The sequence below is a fragment of the Sparus aurata genome, chromosome 11 (assembly GCF_900880675.1).
Source record: "Sparus aurata chromosome 11, fSpaAur1.1, whole genome shotgun sequence".
Classification (NCBI taxonomy): Eukaryota; Metazoa; Chordata; class Actinopteri; order Spariformes; family Sparidae; genus Sparus; species Sparus aurata.
In genome coordinates this window covers 21833286-21847220 of record NC_044197.1, presented here as the reverse complement: position 1 = coordinate 21847220, position 13935 = coordinate 21833286, and the positions used below count along the sequence as shown (strand labels likewise).

At 42.7% G+C, this 13935-nt stretch overlaps 1 protein-coding gene across 1 annotated transcript; it reads right to left on the bottom strand.

The window, feature by feature from the left end:
* Positions 1–867: 867 nt before the first annotated feature.
* Positions 868–12642, bottom strand: LOC115590872 (uncharacterized). The gene is made up of 5 exons (XM_030432346.1): positions 12432–12642; positions 7984–8268; positions 5500–6066; positions 4730–4943; positions 868–1576 (listed from the first exon to the last, which is right to left on the bottom strand). Exons 2-5 carry the CDS (start codon positions 8255–8257, stop codon positions 1318–1320), a joined length of 1314 nt encoding a protein of 437 aa, XP_030288206.1. The 5' UTR covers positions 8258–8268; positions 12432–12642; the 3' UTR covers positions 868–1317.
* Positions 12643–13935: the final 1293 nt, after the last annotated feature.

Below are 13935 nucleotides of genomic sequence, written 5' to 3'. Positions count from 1 at the left end.
AAAAAATGAAACTCAAATGGGTTCAAAAGCTCCAGAACTATTTCTTGGATTTTGTCGTCAGATTGTTTTGTCAGAACTCACAGAGAGCGAATTAGTCATTGTAAAGGTTTATAAACATCAGTTGCAATTTAATAATATATTAAAAAAAAAAAAAAGTGGTTTATTCAGAATGAATGGTATGAATAGTTTGTAAAGCATTTCATTGTAAACAGTAAAATAACTATTAAAGTTCTCTACTACTTCTACGTTTAATGAACCATTTATCAATTTATTATAAGATGTTACCCATTGCCCGTTATGTTATGTGACCCTGAAACAACAAGCCTTCAAGCTTGAAAAAAGTGGTAAAAATACTGGTATTAAATTGGCAAAACGAGGTATGAAAATAAAAATTCTGGCTGAACCCTCACACACGGTCGGCACTGAGCTTATTAGAGACAAAACTTTTCAGTCACGAACGTTCCTCAGGCGTGCCCGACTGTCTTTTGATGAGCTAGTAACAACAAGTAAATCTCGAGCTTGAAAGTTTATTCTGACATGATAAATACCTTGAGTCAAATGAACTGCCTTTAATTAAAGTCATTTGAATTGCGCTTTAATCTCCGTCTTTAGCATCCTGTTTTCGTTTTGGCGTCGCTTCGCGCCACAAACCGAGCAACATCAGCAGCAGTGAGGACGCCAGCAGGGTGGAGATGGAGAGCAACCAAAGAAACATTGAGAGCGTGTTATCACATAATGACAGTCCCAGTGCTGAAAACACACACTGTAGTTTCTCCAGGAATAGATGCTCAATCAAAGCAAAGAGCAGCAAACTGGTCAACGTCAGCGAGCAGCTGAAACCCAGCTGTAAAATTATGAAAACACGTGTTAACAAATGGCTTTTATTCTGTCTTCATCATGTACAAACGTCTTGGACAGTTGGGATAATAATAAAGTCTGACAAGTTGCTTTGTTCGTGTTTTTTTTTCAAGGTCAAACCAAATTCAGCCACATATATAGCAGAGCTTTTAAGTACTTGGAGTTCAAAACATTAAATATAGGCACTGGAACAGCTTAAAAGGACAAATGTTTTAAGACTACAGCATTGTTCAAAGGCTTCCTCCGCCACTAGCCGGGAAAGAGCTCTTGCATTCAGATAATAAGCATGAATCCACATAAAAACGTCCTGTATAGGAGGAGCAAAAACACAAGTTAAGCTGTCACAGACTTGGAGGTTATGGTTGCAGCGTGTGTTGCTGTGCTGAACTGCAAACCACAGGAATGACCTATTTTTGGAAAGATCTCCTCCTCTGAGAGAAGAAAGCGCAGCTCGCCTCCTCACTGAGCGTCCAGGATGTCTGTGGGTAGGATGTCTGGGGTGCCACTCGGGCTCTGTGATGTCTCCCCTGACCAGGAAGAAGAGGGGGTGACCTGATTATAGAGGACGTCCTGAGAGCCAAAAAGCGGCTCTTTGAGATTCAGGGTGTACATGAGGAACAGATTGAGAGCCACCATAGCGAGGAGTGGGAAGACTGTCAGGCCGGAGCCGAAGCCTCGCCAGGAGCTGCACGCGTTCAGGCTGACCCAGTAAACAAGCCTGTGGAGGATTGAGAGCAACACACAAACAGGAAATCAGATCAAGTTCAAACTGCACTGATAAACACTCAAAACTTTCCCGATGCTGGAGCAGCTGTTAAACCAGGACAGAGAGAAGTATCTAGGACCTTTTCAGCATATTTCAGTACCAATGCAACAATATTGAAGCACTCCTTTACAAGTTAAAGTCCTGCATTCAACATTGTAATCACGCAAAAGTACCACGGGTTCCTGTTTGTGATTTATTCTGCACTTTATTACATAGTTACATACTTTATATACTTACTCATACTGTTACTTTATACATACGTAGCATTTTACTGTAGGGATGGAAGATACTGACTTTTTGCAGATGCTAGTCATGGCTGATAAGACAACTGATAGTTTCACATTTTTGTATTTTTTCAAATGTAAAATTCCTAACCTGTAGTTTATGCACACCTGAGGGAAGGAAAGGCCAACAAACCAACTTCAGTATCCGAGTGCCGAGATGCCGTTCTTCTTAAATCAGTGAAAGCAATTTGGCTCCGTATCATTGGCTCTACCGACGTAATATTTCACCAATATATAGCAGAAAATATACATTTCCTAATACCAGGCAGATCGTTTATTGGTCCAACACATATTGTTCACCCCTATTTTACTGTTGGAACAAACTACCTTAGACTTAAACTTAATATTGATAACTATGAACACATTTCCTGATTTTACACATTCCTGCACAAAACTGTAAAGCTCTTATAATCATATTCTACATATAGTTTCTATTCATTCTCATTCTCAAGTATGACTTTTGGGTACTTTTTACAACACTGGATAAATAAACCTCTTTGAGACTCAGATAATCATACAGACGATACGACCTGAGAAGAGGAATCAACTTAAAACGCCAAAAGTAGGATACACACAGCAACCAAAGAGGCTGGCAACCTCTGGTGGAAACTTGGACATTTCATTGTCACTGTTATAAACTTGTCATGTGTTTGTGTAAAACCTGAAAGGTAGCTCATAACCATAGTTGGAGAAGAGTAAAAAAAAAGAAAAACACAATGGTTGGGACCAGTAACTTCCTGGAGCAACCAGTGCAAGCAACAGCCCACAGCCAAGAAACAGTCCGGTGTGTTGTTACAGCACACACATAAAAAAGGTGAATGTTGACACTTCTGAATTTGTTTGTTTAGCCCGTACTCTGCAAAAACCAACCTAAGCTGCAAACTCAGGAGGGTAGAAAAGGGGACAATGCAGTTTCCAGTCTCTGTGCTAAGCTAAGCTAACTGTCTTCTTGCTCTAGCCCAGCATCTCGTGTAACCTGGCAAAGGAAAAAGTATATTTCTAAGAATGTCAAGCAAGTAGTTCAAATGAAATTAAGGAAGGAAACAAAAAAGAGGCAGACGGAAGGTGTTTAAACAGGATTTTCTTTTCACCATGTGAAGATTCTCGTCTCACTTGCACAAACCGAGCGTCACAATCCAGCTGATGGAGAACATTATGTGCTGGAAAATAATAACCTAATTCTGTTAAACGAATTACTCTGCGATTTGATACTTCAGAGGTGCTTGATGCTGCATGTTTTAGACCTTGTGCTTTCATTTCTCGGCACTTCTGATGCAAAGAAAAGGAAATCAGTCACACCGCTCTTGAACCCACCACGGCATGATGAGAAGCAGAGCGCTGCGACGGGCTGAGCTAATAGAAGAGTTCAGTGAAGTTCGGTTTAACTTGTGTCAGAGTCTGAACTCACTGTGGCTCTGCAACACGCTGCCAAACGCTCTCTTTGGCTTTGTTAATGACAGTGGCTGTGTTCGTTTTTAGCCATGTTGGTGGTGTGGCTCGAGAGACGGCGAAGTTGGTCTGTTAGTCACCGCTTTGTTCCAGACTGAAATATCCAAACAACTACTGGATGGATTGTCATGAAGTTTTAGAAAGGCAGTCATGGTTCCCAGAGGATGACTCCTGCTGACTTTGGCAGTTTATGTCTAATTAGTTTGATGCCCCCCCTCACTGTTTTTCTTGCGCCACCATGAGGTCGACATTTGTGGTCTGAGTGAATTGACTGAATGAACCACACTGGATTATCATTGAATGGGCCCAGAAATGTGCATCCCCCTCAGGATGAATTGTCATAACTTTGATGATCCCCTGATGTTTTCTCATCTCTGGTTCATGAACAAAAAATGACATCCGCCTCTGTTGCACTCCGTGTTCAGCGCTGATTAGGGAATGTTACCTGTTAAACGTCAGCATGTTAGCAATAAGCTCACTGCCGTGTCCAAGTAAAGACGGCTGCAGACCTTGTCCTGTTGCTGTTTTATTCAATTCTTACAGGGTTTAAACAAACGAGTTCAAAGCATAGTTGCACAATGACGGGGTAGAAGAAGGCGACTTTACAGAGCGACTCTAGCTGTTTCCAGTCTTTGTGCCACGCTAAGCTAACTATCCTCCAGCTCTAGCTCCGTTCTCAAAACACAAACATCAAACTGATAGCTATGTTCTCATTTTACATGGCCAAAAAAAAGCAAAATAAACATATTTCCCACAATGTTGAAAGGTATGCGGGATTTTCCTAAAAAATAATATAAGTAATACATCATAATCTTAATTCTATGATTTACTGCTCTGACCTCGCTGCTACCGCTCGCTCTCTTCATTCACTCTCTAGCTGGCTCGACCACCGCTGCTCTCTCTGGCCCTGTTTAGACCTGATATCAACATGCATTCTGGGTAACAAACAGTAAACCGTAAACCAATACAGGCCAACTTAAGTCCCCCGACTCCCTTTAAAAATAGCTCTGCTTGTGAGTTGTTTAGGTTTTTCTGTGAAAAGTGAAATATTTCTTCTCACTTAACTTAATGTTATACATGAGGAATTTCTTTTTTTGAGTAAAAAAAAAAAAAAAGTCGACTGTCGGTCAGTGATGTACGTGTTTATTTGCATATAGAGCAGGGAAATGAGATCCAATCACAAGTGGACAATTGAGAGCATGACAATGCCAGGCCTGACATGACGGACTCAGAGCTGTCGACTTGTGATTGGTTCATCCGGTCGCAGGGGCCTTTTTTCTTCATCGTGAACTGATCTGCGTTTAATGTCTCATGTCTGTGTATCAAAGCCTTGAAGGAGCACTTCTAACAGAAACATTTATTTGAGCCTCACCTTCCGAAGATGAACATGGCAACGAGAATAGGGACCAACTTCAGCTCGTCTCGTGGAAGCAAAACAGCCATAACGACAAGGTTGAGGACGTAGAGGAGTAACTGCTCCAAGGACGACGTGACAAACAGCTGCTGAAGCGCCCGCCCTCTGGGAAACGGCTCTTGCAGACTGAAGGAGGCTGTGCAGAACTGGCACGCTGCACCCATGAGCATCGCTGCGAGGGATAAAAGAGCAATAAGTCAGTTAGCAGCTTGAATTTCAGCCATCTTTCCACCAACAGCTCTCAACTTCCTGACAGCCTGCTTTGTTTTTATAATATCTTCATTTGAATACAGCAGGATGGCCAGCATGCAAATCCTCCTTTCGCTGCCACGAGCTTGACAAATAGGTGAGAGGAAACTGGTCTGGACCAGATTTGGTTTTGGATGTTTTCGCCACCTGCCCCCACGCTCAGGTCGCCCAGGTCGCTCAGGTTGGGAACTGGAATATTCTGAAACAATTAGGCCACAGCCTGGGAGACGAGAGACGCTTCCAACCTCTCATTGTAGTTTCCATTTAAAGCCATGTGCAGCAGAAGGAAATTATGCTTCTCTCCAGAGGCCTGGGGAGACGTCTGCTGCACTGAGGTTGAAAGCTCATGAAATTAAAGGGGACAGGAGACACTAAAACATTCCAAGACGAGGCGGCCAGACAAACCAAATCCACTCTTAATCTTTATCTTTCATTTGTAGCTGTTTGTGAGCGTCAGTCTGCAGGTGCGTGAAGCGTACCGAGCAGGATGGGGATGGCTGCCACCACGCAGCAGCACAGGACGAAAACGATGCGGCTGGCTGTGTCTGGGCAGTTGGGGGGTTTAACTGGGACGTAGAAATAGAGTGCATATAATATCCCGGCTGCACACAGAAGAGAGGCCAGGGCTGAGAAGAACGCAGGAAGTCTGCCGCTCTGACAGCAGCTAGACTGGCAGCAGCGGCAGCAGCACCGTCCTCGATCTGAAGCCTCCTCTGCGGCCTCGCAAGTCTCTCCCCGCCCCTCTGAGCTCCACACAGTCAGCTCCACGCTCTCCGGCGGCGGTCCGATCAGAGGGCGACCCTCATCCAGCGTGCAGTCCAGAGCGGTGGATTCTGGACTCCATCTCGGCGTGTCTGTGCCGTTGGGAATGTCTCCCTGAGAGGCCGGGGTTGGACAGCTGATGCAGTTTTCCGTGGCAGCGTCCAAATTGTGCGCTGTGATGATGGGACTGGAAAGAGTTTGATCCAGCTCCCCCTCCTCCTTCTGATCTGCTCGTGGCTCCTCTAGGAGGTCGTCTCTGGGCTGCTGGTGGCAGGGAGCAGAGCCTGTTCAAAACAGAGCACAAGTTTAACACAGAATCCAAAACCAGACACTGAAAGGAGGCAACCACAGACTGGCACTAATCAATCATTCCCTCACTGTCAGGCCTCTGCTCTGCCCAGGTTTCTGGTAACATTTTGGGGGGGGGGGGGGGGGCGATCCTATTAGGAGGCACCAGGGCCAGAAATTGCAGTTGGGGCCCCCATTGACCTTCTGTGCATTATATTTGTTCCCAGTCTATTTAAAGCTCCCACAGTTACAGAGACCAACCAGTACTCCAGTGCAACAATATTATAACATGACCACAAGTTTTCTTTGAGTCAGTTAGTTTGTGATAATTGATTAACCAAAAAGTAATATAGTTAAAGCAACATGGGCGTAGGAGGCATTATAAATATGGGTTGGACAGTAATTAACTATTAGATAACGAAACATCGAGGCTGCTGTCAGTCACATTTAGACGCTTTGTAACAAAAACAACTGGGACAATCTGCTTCTAGGATGGCGTCATATGAATGGGTGTCCTTCTCTCTTCCCGAACAGAACAGAGTGGTATTATTTGAAGTGGGAGAGATTTCATCACTACATTAACAACCCTTAAAGGTCCCATTTGTAAGAAAGTTGATTGTCGAGTCTCGTTCCCAACTTGTCAGATACTGACGCTTTGGGTTGGCAGCTGGGTCGGACACCGACTCAAAGCGTCAGGAGACGATTTGTTGCTTTAGAAAAATAGACTTTTTCCGTCCTCTCTTGGCGCTTGTGGTCAATTTTTAATGTTGGATGATATCAATCATGTAGTGGCCAAATTATATTGTGCAACCCATGGAGGCCTTGTGGAATTCTCAACTCCTGGAGTGGTTGTAGACATCCACAAGATGATCTCTCAACTTTTCAATGGCGGTTGTCACTGTTGCTGCAGGCTATATCTACGTTCATTACACGCCTAAACCCAGGCTCCCTGTCCCCAAATTGAAAGTCTTTGGGTTTTTTTTTCGTATAATCATGTGAGCAAGCTAAGCTAACCTTGCGCTAAATCACCTGTGTGGACTGTAGTTACTGATTTTACACAGTATATGTAGTAGTGGCTCCCTGCTCTGTGTCTCTATCAGGGGCCCTTGGCTTGAGAAATGTCGAAAACCTGTTTAGATTCAAAACGATTTCTCGGTTGAAACACAAGCTCCCAGGAACACTGTTTGAGATGACTCACAGACGACTCTAAGTTCTGTTCTAAATCTGTCTTAAACTTTCACATGTCTGTTTTTACTTAAAAACAGAAGGACTTTATGAGACCACACATATACTGTCACTGCTGCGCAAAGCCAGTCAACAACATAACTTTTTTACTACAACATTACAATAAAAAAACACTTTAAAAAAGTTCCCTCCCAGGCTCAACACATAAAAACTACCACAAAAGATAGATCTCACCGTAATCACAAAAGAAAAGACAAAGCTTTTACTCTCCATGGAGTGAATTAAATCATCCTGTTTCTAAAGCTGACGGTCGTGTACCTGAAAGCTGACTCGCTTATTCACTGATTAAAATAAAATCAAAAGTCAAAAACATATTTTTTCCACCTCCTGCTGTTTCGTTATGTCCTCCCTAGCACTACAAACAATCCGTATAAATGATTTAGAGGTCCTTAAACTTTTATGCCTGACATGGATGTGATTTAATCCAGAGCTCCTGCAGGTTGATCTACACATCTGCTCAACTTTACAAAACTCCTTCAGCATTATTTGCAAAATTGGAAAGACATGTTCGACCGTTGCTGCGCTTTAATCAGTCCTGACTCCGTCTCAACTCTCTAAGGATCCTGTCTGGACTCAAACTCGACTTTAGCCTTTTGCTAATTTGCTCTGGCCTCCTCTGAAATCCTACAGCTCCAGTCACACAGTGAAAAGCAGAGGTAGTAACTCACTCCTTGGCTGATTGGTTGCTGGTGGTGGTTCAAGGGAGTGCTGTGAGCCGGAGACGGAGTGGGAGGACGAGTGAAGCTCCTCCACCGACGACTCGGGACTGTCTGACACCGGCGCCAAGGAGATCTGAGTGTCCAGGTCCAGGAAGGGGGAGAAGGAGAGCCTGGTGGGGTCGATGTCCTGGAGCTGGTTGATGATGTCGCTGATGGACTCCTTCATGCTGTCGAGCTCCTTCGCATTCTGCGGGTTAGTGGCCTGAAGCCCTGAGGTGCTCATAGTCACACAGCCTGGAGAAAAAAAAAAAAAAAAAACAGGCCAGAAACCAGTTAGAAACACCAAACCAGGGCCACACAGGGCAGGAGAACCACCTCGTTCCTCCAAGTGTTTCATCTTAACTTTTTATTACAGAGTTCACTTTCTCTCAGGCATCTGGTGACACAATATGGTGACAGAATAAGGTCATTAAAAAAGCTTTTGAAAACAGCTTTGAATCCAAAATGAAAAACTATTTGAATCCTGATTTCCCCCCAAAAGAAAATCATGGAAAGATCAGCAGAAGTCTGTTGAAGTTGGAGCCAGAGAAGTCTCAGAAAAGTTGAGAGTTGTAAACTTTATTTGACTTGCCCGTTCTGTCTCTTTTATCTCCTTTATTCCTTTTTTTTTCTACCTGCAAACCACTTTTTCCCTATTTGTTGTCCACTCTTTCTTTAAGTACAAACCTTTAAAAACTTCAACTTTATTGGGACGTTATGGTGAGTGATGGAACTGGCTGCGTTATGTGTGGAAAGAGGCGTTCTGGGACTACAGGAAATCAGTGTTGATATGAGTTTATGTCTGTGGTTGTACAATCATCATCGCTGACGGGAAGTCAGAGTTTATCTTCCTCTGTCAGGTAACGCTGCCTGTGCAGGACTGAATTGTTATTGTTGAAGTTTTTTGTTTTCCTGAAACATTGTCCCTTCAAGAAAAACACATAATCTGCTAACATACATGTTTCTGTGGAGCTTATGGATGGAATACATATTTGTGGTTCCTATATAAAGAAGATACTGCACATTTAAGATCCAGACAGGACACTGAGGTACATTTGCTGGATGCTTTAACGACCTTTAGTGAAGTCAAAACATGAATGGTGGCTGATTCCAGTATGATTAGACTTGTTAGATTTCTTTAGGCTGTCAAAATATGAAGTATGGGACAACTAGGGTTGGAGAAGTTTAGGAAATAACAAACCTGTGAACTACTTTGTAGTTCTACATTTTGGAATATAAGCACATTTACTTCCTTGTCAAAGGCTAAATGAGAAGATGGGTCATATCCGTCCATTAACTATGAAGCTGGAGCCAGGAAACAGCTGAGTTTAGCTTAGCTTAGCATGATGACTTGATACTTGCTAGTTTGACTTGACGGGAGGCTGTCTCTGGGAAATGTCTCAGTGTGCTTCAGGGCTTCAGTGTCTGATTGTAAGGGTCCTAATGAGTTGGTCTGTCATGATCATTACCTTAATGACTTATGGTACAGATCTTATCTTTGACTCATCAATACAAATGATAGACATGACCTCTGACCTGTGTACCTGCATTATTAAGCTATTATATTATCTTTATATCGGTGACAACATTGTCTTAAAACAACAATTATTTCATTTCTCAGGCCTACTAAAGAGGTCAAAGTATCCAGTATCCCATTTTGAGTATTTTAGGATGTCTGGAGAGACGACTATATTTAATGTTTAACTAATTAAGTATGAACCCGTCTGCACAGTCCCAAAAAAATAAACACGTTCCTGTAGTAGATGTTGGGATCTGACCTCTGTTTTAATCGTATAGAGCAGATAGGATGATCAGAAATAACACACGGCAGGATGATGTCACTAACAGAGAAAAAACAGTGAAAGTTAATGTCGAAGAAAAACACCGAGATTTCTCATGAGGGTCAAAAACTTCCGCTACACGTCATCAAGAGGATGAGTCAGATAAATCATGTGTCACCAGCAGCGCAAAGTAACAAAGAACTTAAGTACTAGAGCCGACCGACGCTGGATCTGTGGGCCGAAGTGATACCGATATTAAAGAGTAAAACAGTTCTGATGGAAATAAACGCACATTTTCTTTTTGCAACGATCCCTTAAATGGGGTTATCAAACACGATATCTACGACAGAGTCAGGATATTTTATAGTTTAAAAATAGACTTTATTGATAAAAGGACAGCAGTGTGATAAAACAGTACAGTCCGACTGATATGTTGGTCTACCGATATCAGCCTTCCACAGATGTTTCTGTATCACTACACATGTGGCCGATATAACCTTTTTCTTTTCTTTTTTTTTTCTTCTTTTTACAGAACATAATGCAGAAAACATGCATGGGTTTAGTCCCTCTGTCCACATAGCGTTTGTTTCTGAGCTGCAGCATCTTTTTCGATTGTTTCCCACTAAGGATCGAGCATCTGTAGCAGCAGGCGGCCGCCCAGCGTCTTTTTCTTTCTTTGAGCGCTTCGCCTTCATTGTGGCCTGATCCGAGTTGAAAATCTTTCACCTTTTCAGAAAGGCGCTGCTGACGTCACCGTCGCTCTTTTTCTTTCTCCTGGCCCAGGTGATAATATTCAGCGTATTATGGATCATGTACCCACAACCTCCTTGCTCTGATGTTAAATAAACGACACATTGATCATAAACTGCAATGGGGCAGTGTCGGTGATTGTCAAGACATTGTCACAGCGATAAGACACGTGCAGCGTTTTGACATTTCTTCTGGGCGCTTTTCTGCCTTAAAAAAATGTGGGTAGCTTTTAATTAAACTCCCAGTGAAGTTTATTGTTCACTGTGACATATCCTGCCTCCATTACAGTTCGTATGCATCTGCAGTAACGTTTTCAAAATGGTGTTTGATAACCACATTTGGGGGATTATTGCAAAAAGAATGTTTATGTACATTTATGTGTTACGGGAATATTGACTGATACATCAACACTGACTCTCTCTCCCTGGTATCAGTCAGACTCTATAAAACGCTAAAACTTCTCCTGGATTTAAATAAAGTAAATCATCCTCAGCCAGTGGCGTGCACAGACTTTTTGAAGGGCAGGGGCGAAAAAACAGCGCATTCTCGCCACTGAAGAGGGCACTTTAGCACGAGTTTTGGCTCCCAAGAGGGCACTTTAGGGCAAGTTTTTGACACCCAAGAGGCCAGTTTATCATGTTTTAACCAGCCAAGGGGGGAGTTTAGTGTGTTTTGCCAACCAAGAGGGCACTTTAGCATGCGTTTAGGCTCCCAAGAGGGCACTTTAGCGCTCGTTTTGGCTCCCAAGAGGGCACTTTAGCACGCATTTTTCAACAATTGGGCCCCCCCGTTCACACCACTGTCCTAAGCATTATAATCTCTGAAGGAAACTAAAAGTTCTCATATTGGTGTATATCGCACAACATATATCATGATACTGATCTATCTTTAAAGGGCAATACTGTCTGATAATATCGGCTTATTGATATATCGGTTAAGCTCCGGTGGAACTGATCATTTAATATTACGACATAGCCACATCCCGCGTAATGAGTACTTTCACTGATTATACCCTCTATTACATTTTGTTTCCAATACTTTACATGTGTAATATTAATCCAGTACTTGCACTTGTAATGGAGTACTTTTTCTAGTGTGTCATTCCTTCTATTGCTTAAACAAATGATTTGGACACTTGTTTTACCAGTATTTGGTCACTTCTTCCCACTTAAATGCGAAAAATATCCGTATTGTGCGATGATCTGGACACCAGCGTCAGACAAATGGATGTAATGTAACTCCAGTCACCAGCCTTTGTTGGTCTGAACTCTTTCAGAGGCTTCATCAACATCTGCACATTGAATCTGGAGCGTTTTTTTTCCTTCTGGATGGATTTTGACGCACATCCAACGGTGGCGCAGAATCGGCACGCAAAAGCATCTTTTTGTCAAAAACACACGAGGACTTTATCAGGCACAGAGCGCAGTAAGAGGACTCGTCTGGCGTTTATAAACCTCGGTGGGGATCAGAGTCGGCGTGGATGTGGAAACGCGCGTAAAAGAGTTGGTTGCGGGGGGGGGGGGGGGCAATGTGCTTTTACTCCCCCGCTGAAAAATGACTTTTCTCCCGCTGCTGGGCAACTCTCTCCAACAAAAACGTTATTATTAATCTTCCTCAAAGCAAATGAAGCCCAGTCGTGTCTGGGTCAGTGTGAGGGCTGCAGGAAATGCGTCGTTAGGTGATAAATACATCAAATGAGGCGAAGAACGCGCATTGGAAGTGTGCGTAAAAGGAGACGCAAGTCATTCTGAAACCCTATATTTACTGGCCATTCAGCAGCAATTACAGCAGATTCAAGAGAGAAGTGCGAGTCAATTCGGCTCCATAAACAGCCCTTGCCTAAGCGCTTTATTCAGTCAGAAAACATTCCTGTGTAAATGGACTTACTTTGGTCGGAGGTCGCAGAGTATTTGGTGAGTTTACTCTTCTCGCAGTAGAAAAAAAAAAACAGAAACCCTCCGTCCTTCTCTTCCCTCCCCCTCCGTTTGCTTTTTTGTCTTCCAGGATCCTGAACTTCTGAATCAAATTTCAGGTCGGACAAAATACTAGGCTTTTTCCTCCGCCCACACAAGAGTTTTTTTTTTCTTTTCTTTTTTTCTCCCCCCCTCCCTCCCTTTCCTGGGTACCATGTCAAACACCATATGGAGCAAATAAAGCCAGAGGAGCTGCTGCACCAGCAGGAGGAGGTGGAGGAGGAGGAGGAGCACTTTCTCTCAGTTTACCTCCACATTCAACATTAACAATCTCATCCATCCCAAACACTACACGTTTATCCAAACAGGACAGTAAACATTTAGACTGGAGCTAAACCTCAGTACTCCTCCAATACTCAGACACAGGAAGGTAATTTGGACTAATGACTTTACTCTCTAAATCCTGTATTTATTACTGTGACAGCATCAGGAAAAAGAGATTTACAAGCTGTTCACGAGCACTTCTATAGTGCTCTTTTTTAAATGTGGACTCATTTTAAGCAATGGTTTAGGCAGCGGTATTGAAGTAGTTGTAACTGTACTTATTGCACTTTCTTGCAGCATGATACTTCCTCTGTGCCACATACTGGAGGCACATACTGTAACTTTCACTAGGGGTCGACTGATTGTAGCTTTTTCAGGGCCGATACCAATGACATTTGCAGTAAAAATCAAACTGTGTCAACATTTCAAACAACTATTGATAGAATAAATTGAAGTACAATGTTCAGGTACTCTTCCTCTCCACTTAGCAATCGTTCTGAATTATCTGAATCTGCAATCAATTACAATTGAAAACCAGATGAGCAGGTCAAACACCTTGACTGGATTATTCACACAATGGTATTATATTAACACAGTTTCAATTTTCAAATGTTTAATATCAGGATCATCGTTCATGTTGTGATATCGCAACGCCCCAGACCTACACACAGAATGTCCTCTTAGATGTGAGGGTTTGCTGCTTGATCTCTGTAGAGTGTGTTTGAGTTTTGGAAAGAAAATGTAGTCACTACAAAATTAAAATACTTTGTATCGGCATGAGGGCGATAATGACTGAAACCTCATTTTTGTATGCTGTCCTAACAAAGTCGTTTCATGTGATATTCTTCATATTATTGCACTGTTAAGTGATCCCACCAATCACACATCTTTTCCATTTGCTCTTCTATCCCTCTGCTGGCTCCTTCCTGCTGCACAGGAAGTGTTGAGTTTCATTTTTCCAGCAGCAGGAGCAGCCTTTTTTTTTTTTTTTTTTTTTAGGAAATAAGGTAAAGAAGAGCAGGCAGAGCCACTATTGTGACTGAAAACCCAGGAAGATGTAGACAAGATAAAACCATCAACATCAACATCAACATCAATCCCCTCACGTTGAGAAAAGTTACTCTTCTATCAAATCAAATATTTCTTTGGATGTG

What these genes read in the sequence shown, in the direction of transcription:
- LOC115590872 (XM_030432346.1), bottom strand. Translation starts at nt 8,257, where the DNA reads ATGAGCACCTCAGGGCTTCAGGCCACTAACCCGCAGAATGCGAAGGAG. An exon ending in AGCCATCCCCATCCTGCTCG is followed by an intron (nt 4,944 to 5,499) that starts GTACGCTTCACG and finishes TATCCCTCGCAG; the next exon opens with CGATGCTCATGGGTGCAGCG. An exon ending in GCCATGTTCATCTTCGGAAG is followed by an intron (nt 1,577 to 4,729) that starts GTGAGGCTCAAA and finishes AATCCTCCACAG; the next exon opens with GCTTGTTTACTGGGTCAGCC.